This window comes from Microcaecilia unicolor, chromosome 10 (assembly GCF_901765095.1).
Source record: "Microcaecilia unicolor chromosome 10, aMicUni1.1, whole genome shotgun sequence".
NCBI lineage: Eukaryota > Metazoa > Chordata > Amphibia > Gymnophiona > Siphonopidae > Microcaecilia > Microcaecilia unicolor.
In genome coordinates this window covers 219,613,342-219,640,986 of record NC_044040.1, presented here as the reverse complement: position 1 = coordinate 219,640,986, position 27,645 = coordinate 219,613,342, and the positions used below count along the sequence as shown (strand labels likewise).

Here is a 27,645-nt window from a genome sequence, read left to right as displayed (position 1 = left end):
AATAACCAGCCCCTCCAAATGACAGACTGATTATGATTTATAAAGCAGTGGCGTAGCCACAGGTGGGCTAGGGCCCACCCATTTATGGCTCAGGCCCACCCAACAGTAGCACATGTTTAGTGGTAACTGGTGGGAACCCCAAGCTCCACCAGCTGAAGATTTCCCCCTGATGGTAACGAAAACGCTACTCTACTGGCACCTGCGCATGCTCAGTTTTCAGTGCATTCCTGCTGCCAAGGTGGAAAGAAGCGTTTTCCCACCAGCTGTGATTTTTTTTTTGGGGGGGGGGGGGGGGGAGAACAATTGGTGCCCACCCAATTCTTGTCTAGGCCCACCCAAAATCTATTGTCTGGCTACGCCCCTAATAAGAAATTACTACTCTACCTATGAAAAGTTATTCTGTCATTATACTTGCATCTTTGAAAATATATGTGAGTTAAAAATGCCACCAGCAAGGATGCAGCAGCAGCAGCAGCTCATGGAGACAGAACGAGGGCTGCGCGGAGAAAGGGAAACACAGACAAATTGACTGACCTAAGTGGCTTCAACGTTCGACGTCACGCCGTCTCCTCCTGTTCTCAGTCTTCTGCGTACACTCAACCTAACCTCCTTGCTGCTTTTGACTGAAGCCAGCGGCGGCGGAAGTGACGTCTGTTTTCCGCATCCGGTTTGCAATGGTGGCGTGTTGCTGGCTGACAGAGCGCTGCAAAAGTCCACGTTGAAGGTCCCGGAAGCGAAATGGCGGGTCGGCTGCGAAAGAGAGTGGCCGCTGCTGCGAGTGGGGGTCCCGGAGGCCGCTCCCCACTGATGCACAGCCTGCGCCGGGCCTGGCACGACAGGCGGCTGGTGCTGCTGGATCCCCGCTACACCCCGCTGGTGGCCGCCGTCCTGTGCCTGGCTGAGGTGCTGATCAATCTGTGGGTGATCCAGCGAGTGCCCTGTGAGTCTGGGAGCCGAGTAGGGACAGGACTCTCGTTAGACAATGACACGGGGACAAAGTTCCCCCCCCCCCCCCCCCCCAGGCTCTGGCCTGGTTTGCAGAAACCTCCAAAAAACAAAAAAGGAGGTAAAAACCCTCACGAAACCGTGGGATATAAAACAAAAAGTGAGGAGAGTGGATGAGGATACCAACAATTATATATTTATTCACTTGAAAAATAAAAAATTAAAAAATAACAATGTACATAAAAATGACCCGACACGGCCTTGTTTCGGCCCAATGGCCTGCCTCAGGGGTCTTTGTAACCTCAGAAGATGTAACATGGAATGTGTACTCCAAGGGAAATAACGAGACACAATCCTCTCAGGTCTCCTCTCTTCAAAAAGATATATATGAAATATATATTAAAAAACAGAACGGACTTGTAATACTCCTCTCCGAAGAGATGTCTACATGTTACATCTTCTGAGGTTACAAAGACCCCTGAGGCAGGCCATTGGGCCGAAACAAGGCCGTGTCGGGTCATTTTTATGTACATTGTTATTTTTTAATTTTTTATTTTTCAAGTGAATAAATATATAATTGTTGGTATCCTCATCCACTCTCCTCACTTTTTGTTTTATATTGCAGAAACCTCCAACATAACATAGTAAATGACGGCAGAAAAAGACCTGCACGGTCCATCTAGTCTGCCTAACAAGATCAACTGGTATAAAAAGGGACAATATGCTGTGCAACTACTGTGTATAAATTACAAATAGAAAACAATAATAACAATGAGTAGCTATAATAACCCTCCTTCCCACCACCACCCTGTACCCTCCCAATCAATCATAATTCACCCTGTTAAAATGTCCAGGGGTACAAAATACAACCCCCTAGAGAAGAAATATGCCCAATGATGCACTGTTATTTTTTTAATCTATGGATGAATAAATCATCAACAATCTCAGCATTCAGTCTAGCTCTCCTGTCTTCCACAGTCCTTCCTGCAATAGAAGATGCCTTCTTAGAAAATGTGCTGCTAGCAGGATGTACAGGACCCCCTCCCCCCCATGCAAATTTTGCTAGATGTGGCCACCATGTTTGCTTGTTTTTCCAAAAAATCAAAATATCGTCTGCATCACTCAAACATAAATAACAGTCCAGTTCATTAACAGGCTTCAAAGTAGAAAATGACATGGGGACAAAGTTTGCCCCCATCCTTACCCTGTCCCTCTGGGATCTGTCCCCGTCCCCGCGGTTACTGCAGGGCCCTGTCCTCGTGTCACTCTCTACTTGGGATACATAAATACACTTTTTACACAACAAAATCTGACTGACATTGAAGTCTTACGTTTCAAGCTCCCTGTACAAATTCGAAAAATGCAGAATGATGCTATCTTCCAAAAAGCTTTGAAAACTGTTCTTTTTAAGAAAAGTTTTTATATTAGACTTGTCCTATATTGTGAATTCACAGGATATACCTGCTGCTGCTTACTGTAATTCACACACTACTCTTATGAGTGGATGTGGAACATAAGAAGTAAATTTTCATTATACATAAGATATTCCAAATTCAACCTTTGTCTAAAAGAAACTACAGCTCTTTCCTGCCCCGGGAACTGTGGAAGTGAGTTAGTTCCGCATGAGGCCCAATAATAGAAAAACACCTAGGCAAAAGATTAGGGTAGACCACTTGGGATATGAGCCTACCAATATTTTACCTAGCACAGCGTCAGCAACTAGAGAGCTTGTAGGTAGGGCTGGAGATTGTTTTTCTTGGTACTTAACCCTCTGTTACCTCAGTTACACACTAAGGTCCCTTTCACTAGAGCTTAGCGTGCGCTAACAGGGTTGGTGCACACTAAATACTGAGCTTTAGTAAAAGGGCCCCTTAGACTGAAAGCTCTACAGGAATAAGGAAATGCCTATTGTACCTTAATGCAATTAACCTTGAGCTACTATTGAAAAAGGTATGAGCTAGAGCCTAATAAAATCTGGAGATGGTCACTGAGGATGCATCAGTGATTTAAAGCCAAAACTTATGAGAGAGAAAAAGGCACAGCAGAACAATTCTGCACAGAGACAGAACAGAGAAAGAATTCATCTAGAGAAAACAAGAGTCTGCACATCAAAGACACAGCAGAACTATTGTATCTGGAGGGAGATTCACACACGAGTAGACCCTTTTTGTAAAGAAAGACATTCATGGGCAGAATAAAAACACAAGAGACTCCTTTATCAGGAGTCAGCCACAAAACAGAAATATTTTGTCTGGCGATAGAGTAAAGTCATTTTATATGCAAAAATCAGACAGCAAAGAGATTTGAGGGGCAGGACAATAATACTTTAGAACAGAGAGATGTGAGAGCACTTGGAGCAGGATTGAGACAGGCTGACAGAGATGTATACACATGGGCTCATTGGGGTTGGAAAGATGATACGAACATAGCAGGGCATCTCATTGTGGAAGCAAAAAAAAAAACAAATTCAACCCCTTTACTCTTAGCAGAGCACCGGTTACCCATTTCCTATAGAATTATATTAAAACTTATCCATTAAAAACCATTAAATGGACTTCATGTTATTTCTTTCATGATTTCTCATTCCCTTCTCCTCTCCCAAGGAGCTCGGAAGCTGCTCATGACATCATTCTTTCGACAGATCAAGCTAGATACTATTCAGTACTGTATTTTCAGTGTTATGGGCCCTCACTATAGAACACCCTTTCGTCCCACCTAGGACTGGAAACATCTTTCCTGAAGTTCAAAGTTTGTGCATATGAATCCTAAACCTAAGTTTCTCTGTTCACCTGCTCCCTCATTGGGGAGTATCGTGCTTGGATGACTTTGTACTGGGCTGGCCTGGGACTGGAACTTGCAGCTCCCCTTTTTAATTTGTTTTATTTTTTTCTGTAATAAATTTGAAGCCATGTGAATACATCTAGGAAATATGCGTATGTGAAAATATGAAAACATCTCAGGATTATAGATCCCTGTAAAACCACACAATTGGTAACAACTGTATTTTTTCATACAAATGTTAAATGAACACAACTTAATGCTAATTTTGAAGTATAATAACAGAAAAGCAGCATATCAAATCTCATAAACATAAATCAAGTGTTAATAAACTTGACTTAATATGTGGTCACGGAATGAAATATGACATCACAGTGGGCTGCGTAATGGTAATGTATTTTTGAATGAGAATCTAGTCTGTAATCTTATGTCCATTATGCACTTTTACCAAGGAGGGAGCAGAAGTGCTGAACTAGATCCTTTCAAGAATATTCATATTTACTTTTTCAGTTTAATTAGGACTTAGTTCTCTTGGGGAAAAGAAATACGTTTTTCAAGGGAGTTTGTTAGGGGGAATTGGTTTTAGCATTCAGCAGTGATGAGACAGGAAAGCAGTTATGGTAGGAGTTGGTGATGTTCTGGTTTCTGTCCTTTGTGCTGACAGGTTCTGTTCTGATTCTGTGACATGAAAGCTTGTTATTATGAAACAAAGGTGCTCATTTTCAAAGCATATAGTAACTTATATAACTCTGTGCTTTTAAAATGAGCCTCTGTATGTGGTTTCACATAAACACCTACCTTTATCTGCCCTTCTTTCAGATACAGAGATCGACTGGCAGGCCTACATGGAGGAGGTAGAAGGAGTCCTGAATGGCACATATGACTACACACAGTTGAAGGGCCAAACAGGGCCCCTCGTGTAAGTACAGTTGTAACTGCTGGAGTTTGGGGGGGGGGGGGGGTGGCCCTCAAGCAGGCTGTACATGTAAGATAAGCTTTGACATACTGTCAAAAATCATATTAGTTGACAGTTCAAACTGGTTACATGAAGGAGTGGAGGAGTGGCCTAATGGTTAGGGTGGTGGACTTTGGTCCTGGGGAACTGAGGAACTGAGTTCAATTCCCACTTCAGGCACAGGCAGCTCCTTGTGACTCTGGGCAAGTCACTTAACCCTCCATTGCCCCATGTAAGCCGCATTGAGCCTGCCGTGAGTGGGAAAGCGTGGGGTACAAATGTAACAACAAAAAAAAAAGCTTCATTTTAATTTAAACATTTATAAACCACTTCTCCAGGTTAAAATTCCACCCAGAACAATGTATATTCATTTTATGTTTCACTGTTTTTTGCAAAGTAAACATAGCCAACATTTTAGATATACACATAGAGCAAATAAAAAGTCGTATACAATAAAAACAGAATGAGAAAGTGCGTCATCCACTTTTAACAATTGTTTTCCTCTACAACCCCTCCCAAAGACCACCCCTACCCTCCATTGAGGTGAGAGAAATTCTTACAAAATAGGTATAGTAAACATTCAACAGGTACAAGGCCAAAACTACACCTCCCAGCTAAGGCAAAAAAAAAAATAAAAATTCAAGGTAGCAACAGTAGCTCACCCAATTTAATTGCTAAAATACCCCCCCCCCCCACCCCCCGGAACTCCCCAAGAAAAGTACTTGGCTCTACATTCATTTTTAATTAAATCTAGTTAGAAAATGTTAATATGGAACATGCTGGACATGACCATAGGACCATAGCACAGGCTGAACAATAGCCTGCCTGATTGTGTGCTGAGCTAGGCCTCAAAAGGTTTAAAGGTCAGACAGTAAAATGCTTGCAATTGTACTGGAAATGCTCATGTGGCAGATGTTTTCTTAAAAACTTTGCAACATGGGCAAACAAGGAAGTGAATGTTGTTTGCTAAGGAACTGAAATATGATTTCATTAGAAAATGGTTTATAGACCCAGCTGATTTAGGGGAATTTTGAGATAGTCCAACAGGTGGTAAGGAGTAAACAGAACCTGTGGTTACAGAGACAATTATGTTGCAAATGCGAATGACCCTGATGACCTGTTGATAGGTGAAATTACTGTAAATGTTAAATTAAGCAAGTTTCGGTAACTGATTGCTGATTCTATGGAAATTTACTAATACTGATACAAAGTAAATTAGTAATTACACAAGGACAATGAGAACAGAAATATGTATGATGTCATTTTAAGGGTATATTACTGACAGCCTAAATCAAGGTAGATTAGAGAAGTAATACTGAGGATTCACACTTTGCGGCCAGTATACCATTCTCATATGAGAAAAGCTTGTAGACCGTCTTGATTGAGTTATTCTGAATTGCTGTACTGCCTAATCTGAAATATGTATATGCCTGTGTTCCCTTGATTGGTAAGTTTTAATAAACTGCTTATTCTCATATTAATAACAGCCTCCTGAGTCTGACTCTCCTCCTTTTAGTAATTTATAAAGCAGCCTATTCGCTGCAGTGGTGGACACTGTCAGCATTTGTATAGAACTGTGTTTAGTAACCTTGAAGGAGGACAGACAGGTTGGAGTTACATTCAAAAACTATGCCCATACTCATGAGAAGGTGCTTTTGGAACAGTACTGCAACGATTATTTCTTAGTTCATTGGGCTCTTGTAATGCCCTATATGTTGGGCAGTTTGCTGAAAATACGATAGCCAGATTTTTAATCAAAAGCCTCAGGAGAAGTAGTGCCTCAGTTTTACCCCAGCGTATAAAAGAAAGAGAAGCTTTTTTAAACCTTTGGTATTAGCTTTTAAAATTGTACACTACTACTCCCCCAAAGATATTATGCCTAAAGGAGAGGTTAGGTTGTCACAAAACTCCCTGCTGGTAAAGAGAAAAAGACCTTTTAAGGAATTGCAGTAACGAAGATTCTCAGGAGACATTTTCCAATTCAGAAAAGACCTGCTGTGGAAGGGGATAGCATTGTCTCTTTATGTTCTTACTAAGCTGGTTGTATATTTCTGATTTGTAGCAGTGGAATGATCATTATGTCCTTGACTTAATGAGATAATTGTGGCCCCTATTTGGTGCTTTGTTCACTTGATGCTTATGCTGGGGGGGGGGGGGGGGTTACTAAGCCATGCTAGTGCCTACACAGCCCGTTCAGTTCGAATGGGCTATCGGCAATGCCGTGCAGAAGCTGCTAGCGTGGCTTAGTAAACAGACTCCTTATTGTTTTTCCTTTATTTTAATCTGTGCACCATCCTAATTGGCTATGGCCAAGGAGAGGGAATAGAAATAGTTACTTATACACCATGCTGTGGCCTGAGTCATTACTAGCTTGGAGGGAAAGTACCCCCTAACCCCATGATGTGGCAATAGTGGCTCAGAGAGAAGACTTTCTCCTGACATGCTGGGACACTGGTTCACTATTGGCTCAGAGGAAAGACTACCCCCTGGCATCATGCTGGGACACCGGTTTAGTACTGGTTGAGAAGGGAGAGTTTCCACTAACACCATTTTGGGATATTGGGTCTGTACTGGCTCTTCCACTAGCTGCAGTACTTTCTTTAGCTCCCCGCTTTCCCCAAAGTATCCCGTCCAAGGATCAGACGTTCATCAGCCTTTCCAAAGTGCAGGATGCTTTACTGACACCCAAGGTCTCTTCATCCCTTGCAACTGTGTGTTCTTCTCTTGACACAGATATCCTGCTGGCTTTGTCTACATCTTTACCGCTTTCTACTACATCACTGACCATGGCACCAACATTCGCCTTGGTCAGTATCTCTTTGCTGTGCTGTACCTTGTTACTCTGCTGCTTGTCTTCCGTGTCTACGACCAGGCGCAAAAGGTGAGAGGGGATGAAGGGGAAACAGATTGAGTGGAGGCAGTGAGGAGAGGCAAGAGTGAAGGAACACATGGAGGAGGGTTGAGGTGAGAAGAGAGAGATGTAGGCTGAGCAGTAGGTAGGAGATGGGATGTCTCCACAATTATTAGTTGGAGGCCTTTTGTTCTGTAGGTGGTGTGTCCTGAGGAGGGGTTAGATAATAGATATGTGTTTCTGTGCTGAGTTCCTTTCTCTTCTCTTCCCTTCCCAACAGGTCCCACCCTACGTTTTTTTCTTCATGTGTTGTGCTTCATATCGCATTCATTCCATCTTCATCCTGCGACTCTTTAATGATCCTGTGGCTATGGTGATCCTCTTCTTCTCCATCAACCTCTTCCTGGAGGGCCACTGGTCTCTGGGCTGCTTTTTCTACAGGTGAGTTGTGTCACGGGGAAGGATGTAGACTCTCCACTTTTCGTTTGCAAGCACTGTACAAGGATGCCACATAATGTGATTGCGCTTCCCCTATGAACACTTACAGGGTTATTACCAAGCACCGTTTAGATCCTGCAACCTCCCACTTGCCCCTGGTGTTGTCTAGGTACAGTGAGATCCTACAAAACCAAGGGGTGTCACAGCTCCGAGAAATGCACTAACAGAGACCAAGCACAAAATTGCTGAGATCACTGGTCAGACACAAGCTAAGAAGCAAAATAGTTTCGTAGGAAAAGTGAACTTTAAAATTAAGAAGAAGAGAAAAAAGGGGACTGTACGATAAACACTACCAATTTAAGATTTACTTTTCAGTAGCCTTTGGGGTTGGGACAGGTGGTGTAATTCTTTGGCAGGAAATACTTGTAGGGGTTGGGGGCAGTTTGATGGTGGTATTTCAGTTGCAGGACATAGTTTTTTTATGGGGGCAGTAGGCAGAGTATTGGGGTAGTTTTGGGGGTGAGACAGTTGCAAGGGGTAGTAAGGGCAGCTTGGTGGTTTGGAAGAGTAAGAAATTTAACCTTTAAAACTGCCCTGCCCTGTAACTGCAGTTTCTATGCTGCAGAAACTGGAACTCCTTTTCCCATAGAAATGCATTGGGCCATTTTGGGGGGAAGGCTTATTTTTTTTGGAATTCACAGTCCGATTTGGCCCATTTTCAAACGCAATGTGTTTTTCTACTGGTTCTTCCCACATGCTAAGTTTGATCCCGTAAATATTACCAGCTGAAGAAACTAACAATCTTAGTACCAAGTAGTGGGAAAGAAAGGGGAGTTTTCTCAGTGTTTTTCTGTTTTAGGGTAGAAAATAGTTAGCTTCTGGCTGACTAAGCTTACATATGTAGTATCACATCATATTTTATACTACGAGTTTATCTTGGGCAGACTGGATGGACCGCACAGGTCTTTTATCTGCCGTCATCTACTATGTTACTATGCTATGTAAGTCATATCCCTGGAAAGCAGCAATGAAAAGAATGGGTAGGAAAAAAGAGCGTAAGATCTATTGATTTGGCTAAGCGCATATATATATACAGTATATATATCTCACACGCGTCAGAGAAGGTCCTGCCCGTGGGACGGCCACAGATTCAGCAGCACTTAACCAGGCAGTACCACTAATATCAGCTCTGACTCGTAGTTGCACTGCCTGAGTAGTCACTATATCAGTATGAAGAGGGAAAGGATAAATCAGTACAACAGCACATGGGATACTCTTTCCCTTAACAGTATCAAAATAGTCACCTCTAATACAAATGGCAAACGAAAAAATGGAAGGAAAAAGCCTCTGTTAAGCTCCAGGTAATTCAAACCCTTCGGAGCTGGCACTTGTGAGAGCAGCATGAATGCACAGTGGAAGATCCCGGATGACTGTATCCTAAAGCAGCCTGGCCACCGTCGGTTGTCACTGAGGGACTTATGGCCATAAACTACACGACTGAGACGGCTCTCTGCATGATTCTGTACTACATACAGAATTAGACAAGGTAAGTGCACTTTTTTAAAGGATTGTTGAACATTTTAATAATTGTAATAAATTTTGACAGCAAAAGCAAGGAAGATTTTTTTTTTATGCCGATGATAACAATTTCAGCTCCAAAGGGTTTGCATTACCTGGAGCTCTGTTGAGGCTTTTTCCTTCCATTTTTTTTGCTGGTCATTTATATTAGAGGTGACTACTTTGATACTATTAAGGGGAAGAGTATCCCATGTGCTGTTGTAGTGCCAGAGAAGTCCAGGGACAGAGCAGAGGAGGAGTTGGCAGCTTTGCAGGCACCAGTCAAATTCAGGGCCAGAGCCTGCGTAGCTAAGCAGGCAAACAGAACAGCACAGAAAAAAGTCTTTGACAGCTGTGCGGGTGCTGGCATTAAACACCAGCTGACACCCACTGGATATACAATGCAAGTTTCCAGACAGGGCCTGGCGTTGAATATCCAAGTTTAATTCTGCCCACTGCATCAAAGCCTTAAAACCCACAGACCGCCCATGGGCTGAGTATTGGCTAGACAGTCTTTCCTACCTTTGAACTAGGTACAACAGAAGTCAGAATAAAACCACAGCATGGCAGTGTGGTAACGGATGTAAACTATAGCACCAGCTGATCAGGACCAACCGAAAGAACCGCTGCTGCTAACCTTGAAACACGTTATTGAAGGATACTTTTCAATAACTTACTAGGGAAAGGCAAGTAAGGGGTGTTTAAACATTTCAGCCTTCCAGCTGCCAAGAATTGCAGAACACTACAGAAGAGGTCAGGAGGTCATCTGTAGGGCTATCAAAGTTTCCAAGGGTATAGTTCTCACTGGGGAAAGCAAAAGTCTCAAGGTTCCACGAGGAGTTAGTGACCATAAAATTCTCTATTTCTGTACAAGGGGGCAGATATCAGGGGACACCATGTATAAAGAAGGCAAGAAAAGAGGGAGGGTGGTCCTTTCAGAGCTGTTTTGTTCCTGGATGGTACTTACAAGGCACTGTAGGGTGCACAGTGTTTTCTTTACTGAAGACCTGTCTCTTGTCTTCCTTTCTGCTGCAGTTTGGCGGTTTCTGTAAAGATGAATATTCTGCTCTTTGCACCTGGGCTTCTCTTTCTGATGCTGTCTCAGTTTGGACTTCTGAGAACAATCCCCAAGCTTTCCATCTGTGCATTGCTACAGGTAATGTTTGTGTTACTCTAATAACTCAAATACTCTCCCGGGAAACATGAGAACCACTCTCCTGAACTGCAGACATTCTGGTTAACCTGGATAGCACAAATACTCCCCCGGGTAACGTGAGAACCGCAGACGTTCTGGTCAATGCGAGTAGCACAAATATTTCCCTGGGTAACATAGGAACCCCTCTCCTGGCCTGCAGATGTCCTGGCTAACCTGGTACTGCTGTAACCCAGATGCTCCCGTGGGTAACCTGGAAAGCATCATTCCTCCAACTCATTTGCTTTCCTGATTCATATGATCCCATGGGTGAGCTGGGAATTGAATTGCTGTCTTATAGCTGAAAGCTCTCTCAGCTAACCTGCCTATTCCTCCTGTAAGAAGCAGTTGGAAATGAATCGCTCATAAAGGCCATAAGTCAGGTGAAGAAAAATAAGTAGGGTAAAAAGCAAAGTATGAAAATTTGAGTAGTGTCAGTGTTTGTCTTAGTTTGCAGAGATTCTATAAAACTACAGGTTGTAAGTAATGATGTAAGCTTTAATCTAAGGTACTGGCCGATCACCTCCTTCAGACCTAACTGAAATATGTATGTGAAAAAAATCATCCCAGACCAGCTGTGTTTTGAAGGGGGGTTTGTAGTAGCGTGTGCAAGCGGCCTGGCTTCTGGTTTTGCTATGAAGCCCAGTTACAGAATAAAAGTAAAGTCTTCATTTAGGTCAAGGCAAAGAAATGCCTGTCTTTCCTTTTGCAGGCTTCAAAAACAATATGGGCCCAATGTAAAAATAACTTTATTAGGTCCCTTGTGTAATCCCAAAGAAACAAAGTTAGAAAATAGTGATACACTTACCAACAAAGGGACTAAAATAAGTCAAAATGTTCCCCCAAAAGGAACGAAGTTGCTCACAAGTCCAGAACATATGCACCAAAGTTGCTGAAGTAACCCCACATTTCAGCAAATTTAGCCAATAGGTACAATGAGAAAAGTAAAGTCTCCAAAGAAATTTGTACTACTGTTCTTTAAAACGTACAGACTGGGTGAGTTGGTGTTTCATCAACAACCGTAGTCCTTTACCTGTAACACAGTCCTCCGGCAGCAGTTCCGCATTCCACTGCAAAGCTAACTTCTCCTAAACCCACAGGGGCAATGCTCTTCAAACTGATTTGGAAGAAAGACGGTCATTTTTTCTTTGTACGTGTAAGCATTAAAGTTTCCACTAACAAGTCCTGCATCTTCCCCCAGGGTTGACGCATCCAGTGTTGATACACAATGCTGAACCTGAGTATAATGCAACCAGTCTGTGGACTGCATAGACACCCCCCCCCCCCCTCCTCCGCAAAAGATTTTATTGCACCTTCCTCAGTCACCACATCACAGATGTAAATCAAACCCTGTGCATTCCACTACTGCAGATATGATTTGGAGAAATCCAGTTCCAAATCCCTATTCCCCCACAAAGGGAGTAACATGGTAGATGAAGGAGAAAACTGCAGTTGTTTACATATCCATCTCCAGCCTTGTCTCATGGATCGCAATAAAGGATGACGTTTTGTGACCACAGTCCTTGTAGGTGCATTCGTATGAAGAAAATAGAGTAAATAAGTGGGATCCACCAGCTGCCGTTTAATGCCAACGGGGTAAAAAAAAGAAGTGTCATTAATCCAGTCCACCAGATGACGCATAATGCATGCTACATTATCCACAGTTCAGGTAAGGCTAGACCTTGTGCTAAAGACAGACAGTTACTGCAGTGAAAGTCTAGGCTTTTTGTTATTTCATAGAAACTTCTTCAAGTATTTAGTAAATGTCCCCATATCTCTGTTTGTCAGATACATAAGAGAGGTTTGCAAGACATATCACGGTGGAAAAGGGACCATTTTATATAATTCAATCCAACCCTGAAGTGTCAAAGGCAAGGAGGACCACAATTGTTAGAACATCAATGGATTTCTTAAGTAGCACATTCGCATTTTCAGCATACACATCACCAACATTCCTATTAGTATAAACTGCCAAATATTTGATTTTTGCTTCCATCTTCTTAAGAGGAAAAGATTCAGACCAGTTTTCATAAGAATAATCTCCCAGGGCAAACTTTCCGATTTATCTAAATTAAGCATCAGTCTAGACCTCCGCCCATGAAATTACACCATTTGCAAGAGTCGAATCAACGACAACCTTATCTGGGTCAGGGCAAAGAGCAAAGGCCATACGTTTTACACATTCTTAACCCACCTGCAGACCTGGAGCATCCGGGTCTGCCCGAATGGCTATTAAAAAGGGCTCTAAGGCTAGAACAAACAGGAGGGACAACAGAGGACGCCTCTTCCACATACCCCTAGCTAATGGAAAAGGTGTGATGTGTTATTAAGACAAACTGCAGACAATGGATTGATAGATAATATTTTTAACATGTCCACAAAGGCCCCCCCCCCCCCCCCCCCCAAATGTCAAATTTCTCCAGTACTAAAAACAAATAGTCCCAGTTGACACAATCAAAAGGCTTTTGGACATCTAAACTGACTAATAATGCAGGAACATTTCTTGTAGCACAATGATCCAATACGTCCACCACATGGCAAACATTCCACACTTCCTGATTATTGAGCACAAACCCTTCTTGGTCACCATGAATTAATTCCGGCAACAAACCTGTCAACCTATTTGCCAAAACCTTAGCCATCAGTTTCAGTTCAAAATTAAGTAAAGATGTGGGGCGGTATGAATCCATTTGTAAAGGATCCCATCCAGGTTTGGCATGTACTTGAAAGGAATGGTTTTGACAAATTACTTTATGATAAGCTTCCAATGGCAAAAATTCAGCAGTCAGGCCATCTGGGCCAGGCGTCTTTGCCAGTGGTGCCTGCCTAATAGCCAAAAGTATCTCCTCTGCAGCATGCAATAATTCCAGCACTGAAGACGGAACCTGAGGAAGGCGCCCGAATAGCTTTAGGTGTCACAATTTGCTGCCAGTAAAACTTTTCAAAATATTGAGCAAAGGTAGAGGCCAAATTGGGTACTATCAGTAACTGTGCACCCTGATGAAGTATACCTCTACAGAATGGAAGCTCCACCCAGGGACGCACCAATCGCGTCAGAAGCCTGCCGGTACGATTTCCATATCTATACAGCCAATGTTGATAATACAGTCTGGATTTTACTGGGTTTTATTTTTCATGTACCTTAACATTTAATGCCACCCTAGCTGCTTGTAAATTATCCCTATAAACTGACGTAGAAAAAGTATCCAAAGTCTCTTACACCGCTTAACCTGCTTTTCCAAATATAACAAGTCCTTATAGCAATGACAAGCAATATTTTCCCCCTTAACACTGATTTGGTGGCCTCCCAAAACAAGATGGAATCCAAAGCATGTGGAGCATTATCCTCCATATATTGCTTCCATTTGTGCACTATAAAATGCCTACATTGAGAATCGCTATAAAGGTGGGTAGGAAACTGCCAACCACTTCCACCCTCTCGGCCTCCAAGAATCCCCTGCAAATCCAGCCATATCACAGCATGATCCGATAAAGTAGGAAGGCCAATTGCTTCCTCTTGAATGGAGGGGAAAGTGGTAGCTATTGCAAACGTATAATCCAACTGCAATATGACTGGGTGCACCTTGGCAACATGAGTGAAATCTTTATCCAAAGGATGCAAAATACGCCACGGGTCAACTAAATCCAAGACATTACAAAATTGTTGAAGGCCTCTACTAGCCCTTAAATCAACTGGAGTTGGTTTTCCCAACTTATCAACAGAAGGATCTATCATAGCATTAAAATCACCCACTATCAGAAACGGAAGATGCAAATAAGGACTACCAAGGTGACGATAGAAGTCCATATTGAAAACATTAGGGGCATAGACATTCAAGGTAATTAACTCAGTATTATGAATGGTAATTAACTCAGTATTATGAATGGTCAAATGAAGCAGTACAAAATCTGCCATCTGTATTTGTAAAATTCCATAAATCTGAATAGAAACCAATTTACTAAGCAGTATAACCAGCCTAGCACTATGGGAAGTTCCAGAAGAGTACACCACCTCTCCCACCCAACCATGTTTCAGTTTTTGATGTTCAAGATCATTAAGATGGGTCTCTTGCAAAACAGGCCACGTGTACTCCTTTCTGTTTTAAAGCTTGCAGAATCTTTGCCCATTTTATGGGAGAATTAACCCTTTGCTACATTCCAAGAACAGCCCCTCAAGGAGGGTGCCATACCAACTCCAGCATTTCTTGAACGACATATCCAGTACCCTGTATTCCAAGGACCCAATGCCCAGCCCTCACCAGGTCCTCAGGGCTAACACCTCCATGCAAAAATAATCAATATATCATTGAAGCCCAGACACCACCAGACAACCAGAGCATACAACCCGATTCATTGTCTTACTTCCCCTTGCAAAGACCCCCCCCCCCCCACCCACCCACTAAGCGAAGGCCAAAGCATACTTCCTTAGCATCCCTCTGGACCGGCCCAGGATTGGACTGATGGGTTGTGCTTGCCTTCCAGCAGGTTGGAGACTGGGTCGGTCCGGAGGGATTAAAGGAAAGCAAATTAGCAGGTAAGGTCTAATTTCTACTTCCATGTGGAAACCTATCCCTCCCTTCACAGTCATCCACCATACGCTCCACAATCTTCTTCCACAACTCTAGTAAATCCAACCAGATCCCCGGACAAGGAACCCAACGCACTATAAAGTAGCAGTCCAGTCTATCAGCGCTCCTTAGGGGTCAGCTGATCTGAAACTTTGAGCACAGCACTCAAAAAAAAGTCTGAGCCTCCTTTGAAGAATTGTAAAATACAGGGCATCCTTCGTGAACCACCCGCAATCGGACTGGATAAAGCAAGGCAAACTTGATTTGGGGTTTAAATAAAGACGTGCACACCGGGCTGAATTCCCGCAGAGTAATCCTGAAAGCAAAGTACCCGACAGTTGTCCAAAAGCAGAGATTTGCCTGCCCCGCAGTGCTCGCAAGACCCTCCACCTTATGGGCAAAGTTCAGGACCTTCAGCATAACTACCCAAGGCCTCCAGCCCTCGATCACCCACGCAGTGAGCCTGCTCAAGTCGACCATGCTGAGTTCAGAAACTGTAACGTGTGGTAACCAGCCTTCCAGAAATTGTTGTAGATCCCCATCAGCAATACGATCTGGCATGGAAGCGCAAATTGTTACGCTGAGACCGAATTTTCCAGATCTTCCAGTTTCTCTGATAAGGTAAACACCCGCTTTTCCAAGGTATGCTGTGTGGTCTCAGCACTACGCAATTTGTCTTCCATCTCTCCACTCCACCTCTGTATATCATCTACCTCCAGGCCAAGGCTATCTAGGCGTTCATGTGTATTATCTATTTTGTCAAAAAAATTGTTGCAGCTTCTTGTCTATGGCAGCTTCTACTGCCACCTTGACTTCTGAACTCACGGTGGGACTGAGTGGGTCTGAGACCGCTGCCGTCTTGTCCTTAGAAGGTCAATGCAGAGTATGCTCTTTTTGCTGTGCCTTTGCAGCCATTCCCTCCAAAACGCACAGGAGCAAGTGCCAAAAGGTAAGCAGAGAGTCCCACAAATGCTAAGATTGCAGCAATATAAGCAGGCTGAAAGAAGGGAGAAAGAGGAGCAGCGCTTAACAGTGTCCACCCAGGCTCATGGCTCCACCAGAAGTCTCTTGTATCATTATAATCTTTTTACCCAAGCTAATTTTTTTCCAGAAGTTAGATATTAGTGTGGTTAGGACCATTGTAATGCTGTAACAGGGTCTGAAATCTGATTGAGATTTGTGCAGAAGGGAGAAGGAAGAGAGGGAGTCCATAAGTTGGGCTGCGACTATACCTTTCATGACCTTGGTCAATAGGGAAGTGGTTGCTACTGACCTGTAGTTGGTGACATCACTTGTTGAGGCCAATGGTTTCTTAGCAATAGGAGTTAATATAATGGATCATTTTTTCTTTGGGAATAAACCAAAAGTCAACAAAAAGGATATATTTGCTTTGAAGAGTTCAATGTCTGCATTAGGGGCAGCCTTTAAGAGAGAACTTGGACAGGCATCTAAGGTACAATGTGTGGAGTATTTTAATAATATTGATCTGTTTCCCTGAGAGGGTAATATGAAGGAGGACCAAATTCTGTGAGCTATTATTCCTCCACATGAGTTTGTTGATGCACCACTATTGACTGTAGGATTAACATTAAGATTTAAGTCACCGTTTCTAATGTTTAGTATTTTTTGTTCGAAGTAAGTGGCAAGTTGTTGAGCAGTGGGGGCAATCTCGTTGGCTTTAGATACAGCCTTGGTGTGTGTTAGGTTGTAAGAGATGCCTCCTACTTCATTTTAATAAAGAATTTTAGCTTCTGTTGTTTTCGATCTATAAAATTTGATAACCTTTTTCCAAAGTAATTTACTGTCATCCGATTTGGTTTTTGACCACTTCCTCTCCAGTTTTCGGAACTGTCTTTTCATGAGAAGGATAGCTTGATTGAACCAGGACGAAACTCTTTGAATTGGTTTAGTTTTAGCCTTTAAAGGAGCCAAATCGTCAAGAATACAATTGCTTATTTCATCCTATTTTGACATGAAGTCTTTCGTGTCTGCTTGGGGGAGATGGTGACTGTTGTAAACATTGATACCATTCAGTTCTGGTCTAATTTTGCCTCTGGTTTTATAAGGTGTGGAGTTATCCTGACCTACTAAGATTTTTACTGCTTCCTTCCACTATAGAGTGAACATTAACTGAGCAGGGCACTGGAGCCCAAGGTGTGAATCTGTGTTCCAGTAAGTCTAATAGGTGTCCTTTGGAATGAGAAGATGTAGTATGAGATTGAGTAAATTGCCAGGCAGTTAGGAAGTCATGAAGACTTCGTATTAATCTCATTTTGTGTTATCTAAATGAAGATTGATGTCACTCACTAGCAAAAACATTGGCAAATTTAACACAGGTGTTAAAAATAAACTGTGAGAAATCAAATTCAGTGAACTCCCAGTTTCCAGGTGGGTGATAGAAAGAGTGAGGCAAATAGGATCACATAAAGAGACATCACTTATTTTCCAAGCAATAATTTCAAGATTTGGGGAGTTAAGGTGGGAGATTAGTTCAAGTTTTCCAATTCTATATCTTTTTTGAGATGTGGTGACCAGAGTTGCACACAGTATATCTATGGTATCCAGTGTTTTGCCTGAATGCTGAGTGCCGCAGTCAAATATCAGGTGTTTATTGTCTTAACTTTGGAAGAAGGGACCGATTAATGTTCTGAACTGTTTCTTCCGTCAGAGCTGTAGTTGACTTGCTTTAATTTTTGGGTAATCTTCTTTCCTTGTGCAGTTGCTGCTGGGTCTCCCCTTCCTGATAGAGAACCCCACAGGCTACTTGCTGAGAGCGTTCGATCTAGGACGCCAGTTTCTCTTCAAGTGGACAGTGAACTGGCGATTCCTGCCGGAGGAAGTTTTCCTGCATCGTGGCTTTCACCTCTCGTTGTTGGCTGCTCACCTGGCTGTCCTTGTGCTCTTCTGCCTCTATTGCTGGAACAGGTCAGTGTGAAGTTCATTTAACCTTGGAGGAGGATGCAAAGTGGTAGGTGAGAGGAGGATGCGGAGTTCAAAGGCCTTTGCAATAGTCAGTTCCTTATCAGGGTGGGAATATATTGGTAGTTAAGAGGTGCTCATGTTCTGATTTCTTGCCACAGGTCTCAGGAGAATATTATTTCTTTATTGAAGGATCCGAAGCAAAGGAAGAGACCCCCACAGCTACTCACTGCAGACCGTATCCTTTGTTTGTCTGATGTGGCATGGTGAGGTGTGTGGATTCAGGGAATCCCTAGAAGTCAGGTGATTCACTGGTTCCAGCAAGAAGGATCTGAGATGTCATTGGATCCCAGGAGATTTCATAATACTCACCATCTGACCCTGGTCAACCCCGACAGGCTGATCCAAGTCTGGTTTTGCTACGTTGTATCCAAAAACTTGTAGTTCTCTAAGTAAAATCACAACCTTTTGCCTCACTTGGGTCCCATGCAGTTCTGAAGGGGAAGGGTATAAGGTCCCATGTGAACCTGAACAAGAAAGGGATGTTCTGAGGCCCAATATGAGCCCAGACAGGCAAGGAGGATATGAGGCTCCACATCAACTGGGAGGTGATCCCAGGAGGAAGGTTGGGAGATTACATGTCAGTATGGGAGCAGAACCGAACATAAGAGTCACCAAACTGGGTCAGACCTATGGTCCATCTATCCCAGTGTCCTGCTTCCAACAGTGGCCAATCCAGGTCACAAGTACCTGGTAGAATCCCAAAGATCCCATGCTAGCAACATCAGACATGGCTTTCCTCCTACCTTAACAGCAGAATATGGACTTTTCCTCCAGGAACTTGTCCAGAACTCTTTTAAACCCAGATATGCTAACTGCTATTCCTTAGCGTCCCTCCGGACCGGACCAGGATTGGACTGATGGGTTGTGCTCGCCTACCAGCAGGTGGAGACTGAGAAAAAACTCTGACTCTAGAGAGCCAATAGGAGCCCTGGCCATGTGACCTTAGCCTCAGTATTTTCTCAGTCTCCCAGCAGGTAGGAAGGGAGCCCATTAGTCTCTCTCCTTTTCTCTTTAGATATTACAGATATTTGTGATAATTCTTCTGTGCCTGGAATCTTATTTAGAGGCTTGACAGGGTTTCCTTTCTCTTCTTTCTTTGACAGCCTCGGGGGTGTTAAACTCGGGTGTCTCGAGTCCACCCCCCTTCCTCCCCATCTCCCTGGCTTAGCAGGGAAGGGCCGTCCCTTTCTCTGGAAAGGTGTACCGTCTTTGGGAGAGGCAGCCACTTTTAACAGGTAGCTGCTTTAAAAGAATTAAATCAAATAAAAGGAAATTCAAAGAAGCAGCCTTTCTTTCCCCAGACTTCTAACGAGCAGGCAGCTCCAGTGTTTTATTATGATTGAGGGGTTATAAAAAAAAAAAAAAAAACAAACAGAAGAAAATAATTCAGTATCTGTGACTTTATACAGCGATTTTTCTCGTCAGATTTAATTTCCTCCATTTTCTTGCGTTTTGGCGGCGGCAGTTTAAACAAATGAAAAAAAAAAAAAAGAAAGGTGCGAACCGCGTAAGCGCGGCCACCTGTTTTTTCCAATATGGCTTAAAAGTTCAAACAGCTGCTGTCAGTCAGCGTCGCGCAGTTCACGCAGCCGGAACGTGTAAATTTTGCTCTTCCTTCAAGGTTTCTTCGGGTCCGGTGCTGCCTCCAGTTTTTTCGGGGCCTTTTTCGCCGGCTGTTGTTTCTTCGCCGTTCCACTGGGCTCCGCTTGTTCGGAGGTGTCGGGCGCGCTGTCGACGATCGCCACAGGGCCAGTGAAGCGAACGGCGGCCATTTTGTTTCTCCCTCCATCTTATCAGTCGGGGATCTCTCTGCTGAAGGTAAGGCTGCAGTTCATAGAGCAGTTCGGCTCCAAGATGTGTACACTTTTGTATGTGCTGAACGGCGTATTCTAAAATGCTCTTCACATCAGCAGGCAATATTTGGTTGAAAGGGGGCTCCTTTCACATATGGATATATAACAAGCTTTTCTTCTTTTAAATTTCTATGTATCACGGGGCTGTTAACACTAGTTTTTTCTGGTGCTCAGTCATTTTTCATTGCCTGGTGGAAAATCTACATCTTATCATAATATCATAATTCATTTCAAGCATTTTCCTCAATAGCTGTAATATTATACAGTGTTTTAAGAACTTTAGAAACTTTCTCTATAGGCATAGAGTAAATTTCTGTCTTTCTCATTCCCTGGTGAATAGGACTACATTGTCTAAGAGTCAATTGATTGGTACTTTGCAATTCTGACCATAATATCTTAGTTCCTTTCAAGCATTTTACTCCATGCCTATGATGTTATATAGTGTTTTAAGAACTTAACAGACACTCTCAATGGCTGTAGTGTTATACAGTGTTTTCTTTTTCCGACTTTAAGAAGCCTTCTCTAGAGGCATACAGTATATTGTTCAGATGCCATGGGGATATATCAGCTCTTTCATATTCTCTGAGGGACAGTCCTGTCTACCAAGCTCCCAGTCACTCAGCTGCCTTAGCAGGCATGCTTTATTCATGTCTTCCCTTCTTTTCCAACTGCCTTGAAGCCTCTCATTTTTCATTTTAGCTTTCTTTTGGTTTTTACAGGACATATGGTCACTTAGAGAATAAAGTCATCCTTTCACTTAAAGATAGTGGACGGTCCTCAAACCATCTACTCGTGTTTGTCTCTACTCTATCAGTTCAGCATTGGCAGATTATAAACATCCTGGTTTGGTCCAGTATGCCTATACATACCATCTGCTATCTCTTCCTCTTCCTTAGAGACCTGATGTTATATCAAGCTTTCTTGAATTCAGATACAGTCTTGTCTACACTGCCTTCACCAAGTGGCTGTGGCACAACTTCACTTTTTTCGTTACAGGTAATTTCCAAGTTTGTCCTTTTTCATTTTCATTCTATGCGCCTTCACTCCAGAGTGTTCTTTCAATTGGAAGGGGATTCACTCACTTCCTGTGTATTTATACCATAGGTACATAAGTATGGTTATGCTGGGTAAGGCCTAAAGTCCATCAAGTCCAGCATTCATATCTAATGGGCATAGGTACATAAGTTTTGCCATTCTGGGGAAGCTCAAATGTCCACCTTTCTACAGCCAGAACAGCATTAAAGAAAAGGAAAAAAAAAAAAAAAAAACCTCTCACGAGAGTATCGAACAGAAATCTCTGCTCCAAAAGCAAGGCTTTGCAGTAATTCTGCAAACTAACGCATACAATATTTGCCATGGCTGTTCACCACTAGGAAAACCGGGGACCCTGGGCCTAGGTTCGGTGTTTTAACCTGAAACAAGCTCAACATTCATATCTATTGGGTGTGAGTCTGGTACTACTACTACTACTTAACATTTCTAAAGCGCTACTAGGGTTACGCAGTGTTGTACAAATTAACAAAGAAGGACGTTCCCTGCTCAAAGGAGCTTACAATCTACATCTCAGTGAGGGAGGACGCATGACCGTGGTATGTGGATTAGGGAGATCCAAGAAATTACAGGCCGGTGAATCAGACGTTCATACTGGGACAATTGTTTTCTGTCCGGAGTGTACTACCATAGCTGGTGGACTCCTATATTCAGAACTTTCTATATTCAGAACTTACCCAACTATGGAACGCCATAGAGATAGGGTTGGAGTTTGTAGCCCTATTTAACTGGTGTCCTTGGTCACCCTTCCTCTTCTCCTCAGGATCCAGAGAATGGCTAGTTTTTTGCTTATGCATTAACCGGTCATTTTCAGCAGTACTCTCTCTTCCGTTCTTTTATAGATCTAAGAGGATGTTCATTGCGCTCTTAGGGTCATTTCATTCTTACCTAGACGACTGCCTAATTGGAGAAAGTCTTATCAGCAGAGTTCTCAGGTCACGCACCGGGTGTTGCATTTCTTACAGTCTCTAGGTTGGGTGGTGATTGTAGCCAGGCCTCTCATCTGATCTCTCATCAGATATCTCTGATTTTCTCTTTGTTTAGTCAGGTTGGCGCACAGTCTTTTGTCTCCTCTGCAAACATCCCAGTTTATATTTTTCTTGGTGACCTTGGGCCTTCGGCCATTTCCTCGCTCTATTCTGCAGAATGCAATTTTACTTTCTAATGCCCAAGAAGGAATTTTTCTTCATCCTATTGCGAATCTCAGGGTCATCAATCGCACTATTTAAGTGTCATCTAGTTATCTCAAGAACCTTAGTTCTGTCATTGGGATGCTTCGTGCAGTACACTTTTTGGCAGAAGCTTGTTTGTATATATTTTTTTTCTGGGGGACCTCAGCAATTCGTTTTACCTTCGGGTGAATTTTGTTTTCCCTACTGACAAACAAGGCGGAGAGAGCTATGTTGGTCCTTGCCATGGCAATGGGTTATGTCATCCGCCAAGGAGGAGTTAAGAGTATACTCTTGAGTTTGTACTCATTTTTTCTTAGTTGTGTCACCCTGCATTTAGGTGAATGGACTCTCATTTTTTCAGCCTTACTTCCTCACTGCGACACTTCAGGGCTATCTCTTTTTGCCTTCAGGCTCACGAACATTTCTTGCTTCTTCCGTTCAGCAACAGTCTTGACGGAGACAGGGACAGATGCCAACGTCCAGCAGGGGTTTTTCAGCCTTCTTTATGCGTTTCTTCCATCATCTCACTAGGTGTTTACGCAGAACCAAGGCACCCTTCTACATCCGGACCCCCAGTCACTCAAACTTATGGCGTGGTTACTGGGTCTGCAACATCTTTGATATTTTCGCAGGAAGTACTTCAAGTTTTAATTGCTTCCAGACAGAAATCTACATTAAAGTCCTATGAATCAAAGTGGCGACGGTTCACTCTGTGGTACTCCTCTCGCCACTTCATTCCACAAACAGTATCCATTTTGCATGTTTTGGAATATCTTCTGCATCTTGCGAAATCTTGTCTGTCTTACTCATCCATTAGAGTTCATTTGGCAGCTCTATCAGTGATGCATGATACTGTTGACAACCGCACGCTTATGCAGCATCCACTGTCAAAGCGGTTTCTTAAAGGAGTCCTGCACCTGTACCTCCCGCTTCGTCCACCAGCTAGGTGAACTAGGTGAACAGACTCTTAAAGTTCTGTTTTCTAGTAGCCATAACTTTTTCTATAAAGTTTTCCTCTTCAAGCAGTGTTTCCCAGTAGCCATTGCAGCAAGTAGATCTATGTGTGGAATACTTCTACGGTTGGTAACGTCTTTTCGGTCTGCTGTAGTTTAAAGTTTTCACCTTTCCCAATCGGTTTTTTCTTATTGGTTTTGTCCTTCTAGCCAGTAGGCGTAAAAGTTTTTCATTGTTTCTAACCCGCTATATCGCGAAGGATCAAGGAAATGAGAATGTCTATTTCTCTTCTCGCTGAGAGGGCAGTTCCACAGCGTATTACAACATATTCCACAACTTCAGAAGCGGGCTCTATTCTTACTACGGCGATTTTTGGTGCTCTCGGTGCACATTGGTAAGTTGGCAACTTAGTCCTAGTTTCATTTTATTTTGCTCATTGGGACACACTACATGTTAGTTGTCGCCAGGTGGCCTATGCAGCATGAACATTTCTCTGCAGTTTTCATAGGGTCCCTCCCTTCAGATTACTGCTTTGGTACTTCCCATCAGTCCAATCCTGGTCCGGTCCGGAGGGACGCTAAGGAAGGAGAAATTAGATCTTACCTGCTAATTTGCTTTCCTTTAGTCCCTCCGGACCGGACCAGGCCCCTCCCATGTTCTCTCTACTCTTTAGCTTCTTTTATTAAGTAGGAAGTGTATTCAGTAGGAAGTGTATTCATTCCTTTACGATTCGTGGAACAATACTATATATATACAGAACTTTACGTGGTCTATACCACTTCTCTGGTGGTTGCTGGTGAGCTCAATTGCTGGAATCTATCTATAAAACCTTAAATACGCCATACCACTTCTCTGGTGAGAGTTGTGGCTGAGCTCAGTTGCTGGAATATCTATAAAACCTTAAATATGATTTATCACTTTTCTGGTGAGAGTTGCTGGTAAGCTCAGTTGATGGAATATATATAAAATCTTAAGTGGGCCATACCACTTCTCTGGTGAGAGTTGCTGGTGAGCTATAAGACAAGTGAGCCATACCACTTCTCTGGTGAGAGTTGCGGGTGAGCTATATTATACGTGAGCCATACCACTTCTCTGGGGAGAGTTGCGGGTGAGCTATATTACATGTGAGCCATATCGCTTCTCTGGTGAGAGTTGCGGGTGAGCTATATTACATGTGAGCCATATCGCTTCTCTGGTGAGAGTTGCTGGTGAGCTATAGTACAAGTGAGCCATACCACTTCTCTAGTGAGAGTTGCTGGTGAGCTCTGATACTTGGCATTGCCGAGTGCTTTGTGGCTGCTAGGATTCCATACGGCACAGAAGGTCTTTCTTTCTTTCCTGCTTTGTTATTCAAATACTGAGGCTAAGGTCACATGGCCAGGGCTCCTATTGGCTCTCTAGAGTCAGAGTTTTTTCTCAGTCTCCACCTGCTGGTAGGCGAGCACAACCCATCAGTCCAATCCTGGTCCGGTCCGGAGGGACTAAAGGAAAGCAAATTAGCAGGTAAGATCTAATTTCTCCTTACCGCATCCTCTGGCAATGTGTTTGCAGAGCTTAACTATTCATTTTAAAGGTATTACCTTGCTACTTCATGGAGTGTGCCTTCATCTTTGTACTTTGTGAAAAAGTAAACAATCGATTCACATCCACCCACTGTATTCCACTCAGGATTTTGTAGACTGAGTTCCCCCTCAACCGTCTCATGTCCAAGCTGAAGAGCCGTAGCCTCTTAAGCCTTTCCTTGTTTGAGAGGAGTTCCATCCCCTTAATCATTTTGGTCGCTTTTCTTTGAACCTGTTCTAATTCAGGTATATCTTTTTCAAGGTACAGCAACCAGAATTGCACACAGTACTCAGTGAGGTCATACCATGGAGTGATAAAGAGGCATTATAGTATTCTTGGTCTTACTTTCTCTTACTTTCCTAATCATTCTTAACATTGTTTGCTTTTTTGGTTACTGCTGCACACTGAGCAGAAGATTTCAATAAACATAACAAAGTACAGCAGATAATGGCCTTAGGACACATCCAGTCGCCTATCCATATATCCACAATCTCTTTCTCTCCCTAAGAGATCTTACATGCCTGTCCCATGCTTTCCTGAATTAAGATACAGTCTCCTCTCCACCACCTCCACTCTTTCTCAGTCTATCCCCATTTAACTTCATCTTGTACCTTCTCATTCTAGAGCTTCCTTTCAGTTGAAAGACCTGCCTTTTGTGTATTTATGCTGCAGAGACAGGTATGTGGGATCTGTTTGGGAGAGGAACAGATGAGCAAAAAATACATTCCACAATATCGGTGCAGTGTTCCGTTAGATGCTGTATATCTAGATGTCGTTGCTGATATTCTGGGATATGTTTTTTTTTCTAGAGTAATATATAGTGATAAGATCATGCACAGTGCAGCCTCAGGTTAGAGACTGATCATCAGGTAGCCTGGTAAAAGAAAAACTCGAGAATAGAGTAACCTATAGAAATGTTAGTACCAGCCAACTAATTTTTATTGTATATTAGGGAGGGGGACACAGAGAAAGAACAGGAGAGAGAAGATCTTGAAGTACTAAGAGATGCAATTGCAGAATAGGAATATGTGGCAGAAAGATATTGATATAGCTCCAGTTGTTTTGAGAGTAGCCAACTTGATTAAGAACCTTCCAAGTGCACTTTTTTTTTTTTTAAGAGTATGAACTGCAGAAGGAAGCGCTGCTTGGGGCACGTACAAAGTGATAGAGGAGGGATTTAGAGATGAAGATGAGGATTACAAAGGCCTTTGTGATATAATTCTTTCTCACCTGTCTCCTACGTGCTAGATTTCCCATTCTCTGAAATTTGCTCCTTGATATAAAAGCAGATATCATTTTTGTACTTTTCACGTCTAATTTCATTGGCATGTGCTTCAGCCGGTCTTTGCATTACCAGTTCTACGTGTGGTACTTTCACACACTGCCATACCTGCTGTGGTCTGTGCCGGTGAAGAAACACACACATCTCCTGAAGTACGTCTGTGCTAATGTCAAAGTGAGATGGAGAGAGCTGTGGGGATGAGAAAGGTGACACCCCGCCCCACTGTGGGACCGAGGTGGGAGCACTGAGCGTTAGGGGATGACAGGGATTGGGTGAGAGGCACAGGGACTGAGAGAGAGAGCAATAGTCTCCTAGTGTAGCATAGAATGGTGTCAAAAATGAAAAAGAGAGTGACACCCCTGCTGGTATGGTGTGAGTGAGGGGCACAGGGATTGGGAGAGAACAATAGTCATAGCGTGGCGTAGAATGGTACCAAGGAATGAAAGAGGGTGACGGCCCCCTGCTAGTATGGGAAGAGTGAGGGGCCCAGGGACTGAGAGAGAGCAGTAGTCATAGTGCGGCATAGAATGGTACCAAGGAATGAAAAAGAGGGTGAAAGCTCCTTCCCTGGAAGTATGGGGGGAGGGGGTCCTGTTCAGGGGGTAAGAGACAGCCCCCCCCCCCCCTCCCACTGTCAGCTAGAGGGGAGAACTCTGGGGCTATGCTTTGGAGTTGGTTTCTTCTCTCCCTAGGGCTGAAGGTAGTGGAAATGGCTATTGAGTCAAATAGATTGTGTCCCACCTGTCAGGACTCAGGTGTTGAATCACTTTTGTCTTCATAGTATGCTGGTTCTGGGACTGTTGGAGCTGTCGTGGAATACCTACCCCTCTACATCATACAGCTCAGCCACACTGCATGTTTGCCATGCCGTCATCCTCCTACAGCTGTGGTATAGTAGTTCCAGGTCAGAAGAGAACCACCGACCCCAAACAACTCAAGGATTGCTGAGTGGTAGGAGAAAGAAGGAATAAGCAATGTATAATCAATCTCCAGAGGGCAGCACCCCAGCTGTTGGTGCCATCCCGTGAGACACAGTCATCGGAGACTGCCAGCATGAGGGGTCATCAGAGGAGGCAATTCAAGATCACGTGCATGGGAGAAAGGCAGTCAGAAGTTGTCAGAATGCTCAGAGATGAAGACTGGGGTATGGCAAGACAGGAGTTCTGAGAGAGTGCTTGGACCTGTTCCCAGACTTTGTCACTGAACTTTCTTCCATAGCTGTGACGGAGGTCACTCACACTGTTTCCCAGGCAGGGGTCACCTTCGCTGCCTGTAACAGGTGGAACTGGAGGTTACAAAAACCCAGGTGTCACTTTGATGGTGTCTTCAGCAGCTAAGAACAAAGGGTCGATATCCAAAATTGCACAATTCTGACTGCATAAGTGCTTTGATATAAAACTTCCATGGCAGCTAATGCATACTTTTTGGCTGAACAAATTGAGGTCTGGCCAAAACTGGAATAGAGGGTTTGGGCGTTTGGAAATGGGGCCTAAAGTTCTCCAGGC

The 27,645-nt window shown here is 43.3% G+C and overlaps 1 protein-coding gene across 2 annotated transcripts; it reads left to right on the top strand.

The window, feature by feature from the left end:
* The first annotated feature begins 673 nt into the window (after positions 1-673).
* On the top strand, positions 674-27,626 carry ALG3 (ALG3 alpha-1,3- mannosyltransferase). 2 transcript variants are annotated; one of them, XM_030215739.1, is made up of 9 exons: positions 674-940; positions 4,543-4,642; positions 7,412-7,559; positions 7,810-7,970; positions 10,560-10,680; positions 18,004-18,209; positions 18,365-18,441; positions 26,148-26,292; positions 26,922-27,626. In XM_030215739.1, exons 1-9 carry the CDS (start codon positions 739-741, stop codon positions 27,109-27,111), a joined length of 1,350 nt encoding a protein of 449 aa, XP_030071599.1. In that variant the 5' UTR covers positions 674-738; the 3' UTR covers positions 27,112-27,626. The 2 variants fall into 2 exon arrangements, with proteins under 2 accessions (XP_030071599.1, XP_030071600.1); XM_030215740.1 differs by having other exon boundaries at positions 817-903.
* Positions 27,627-27,645: the final 19 nt, after the last annotated feature.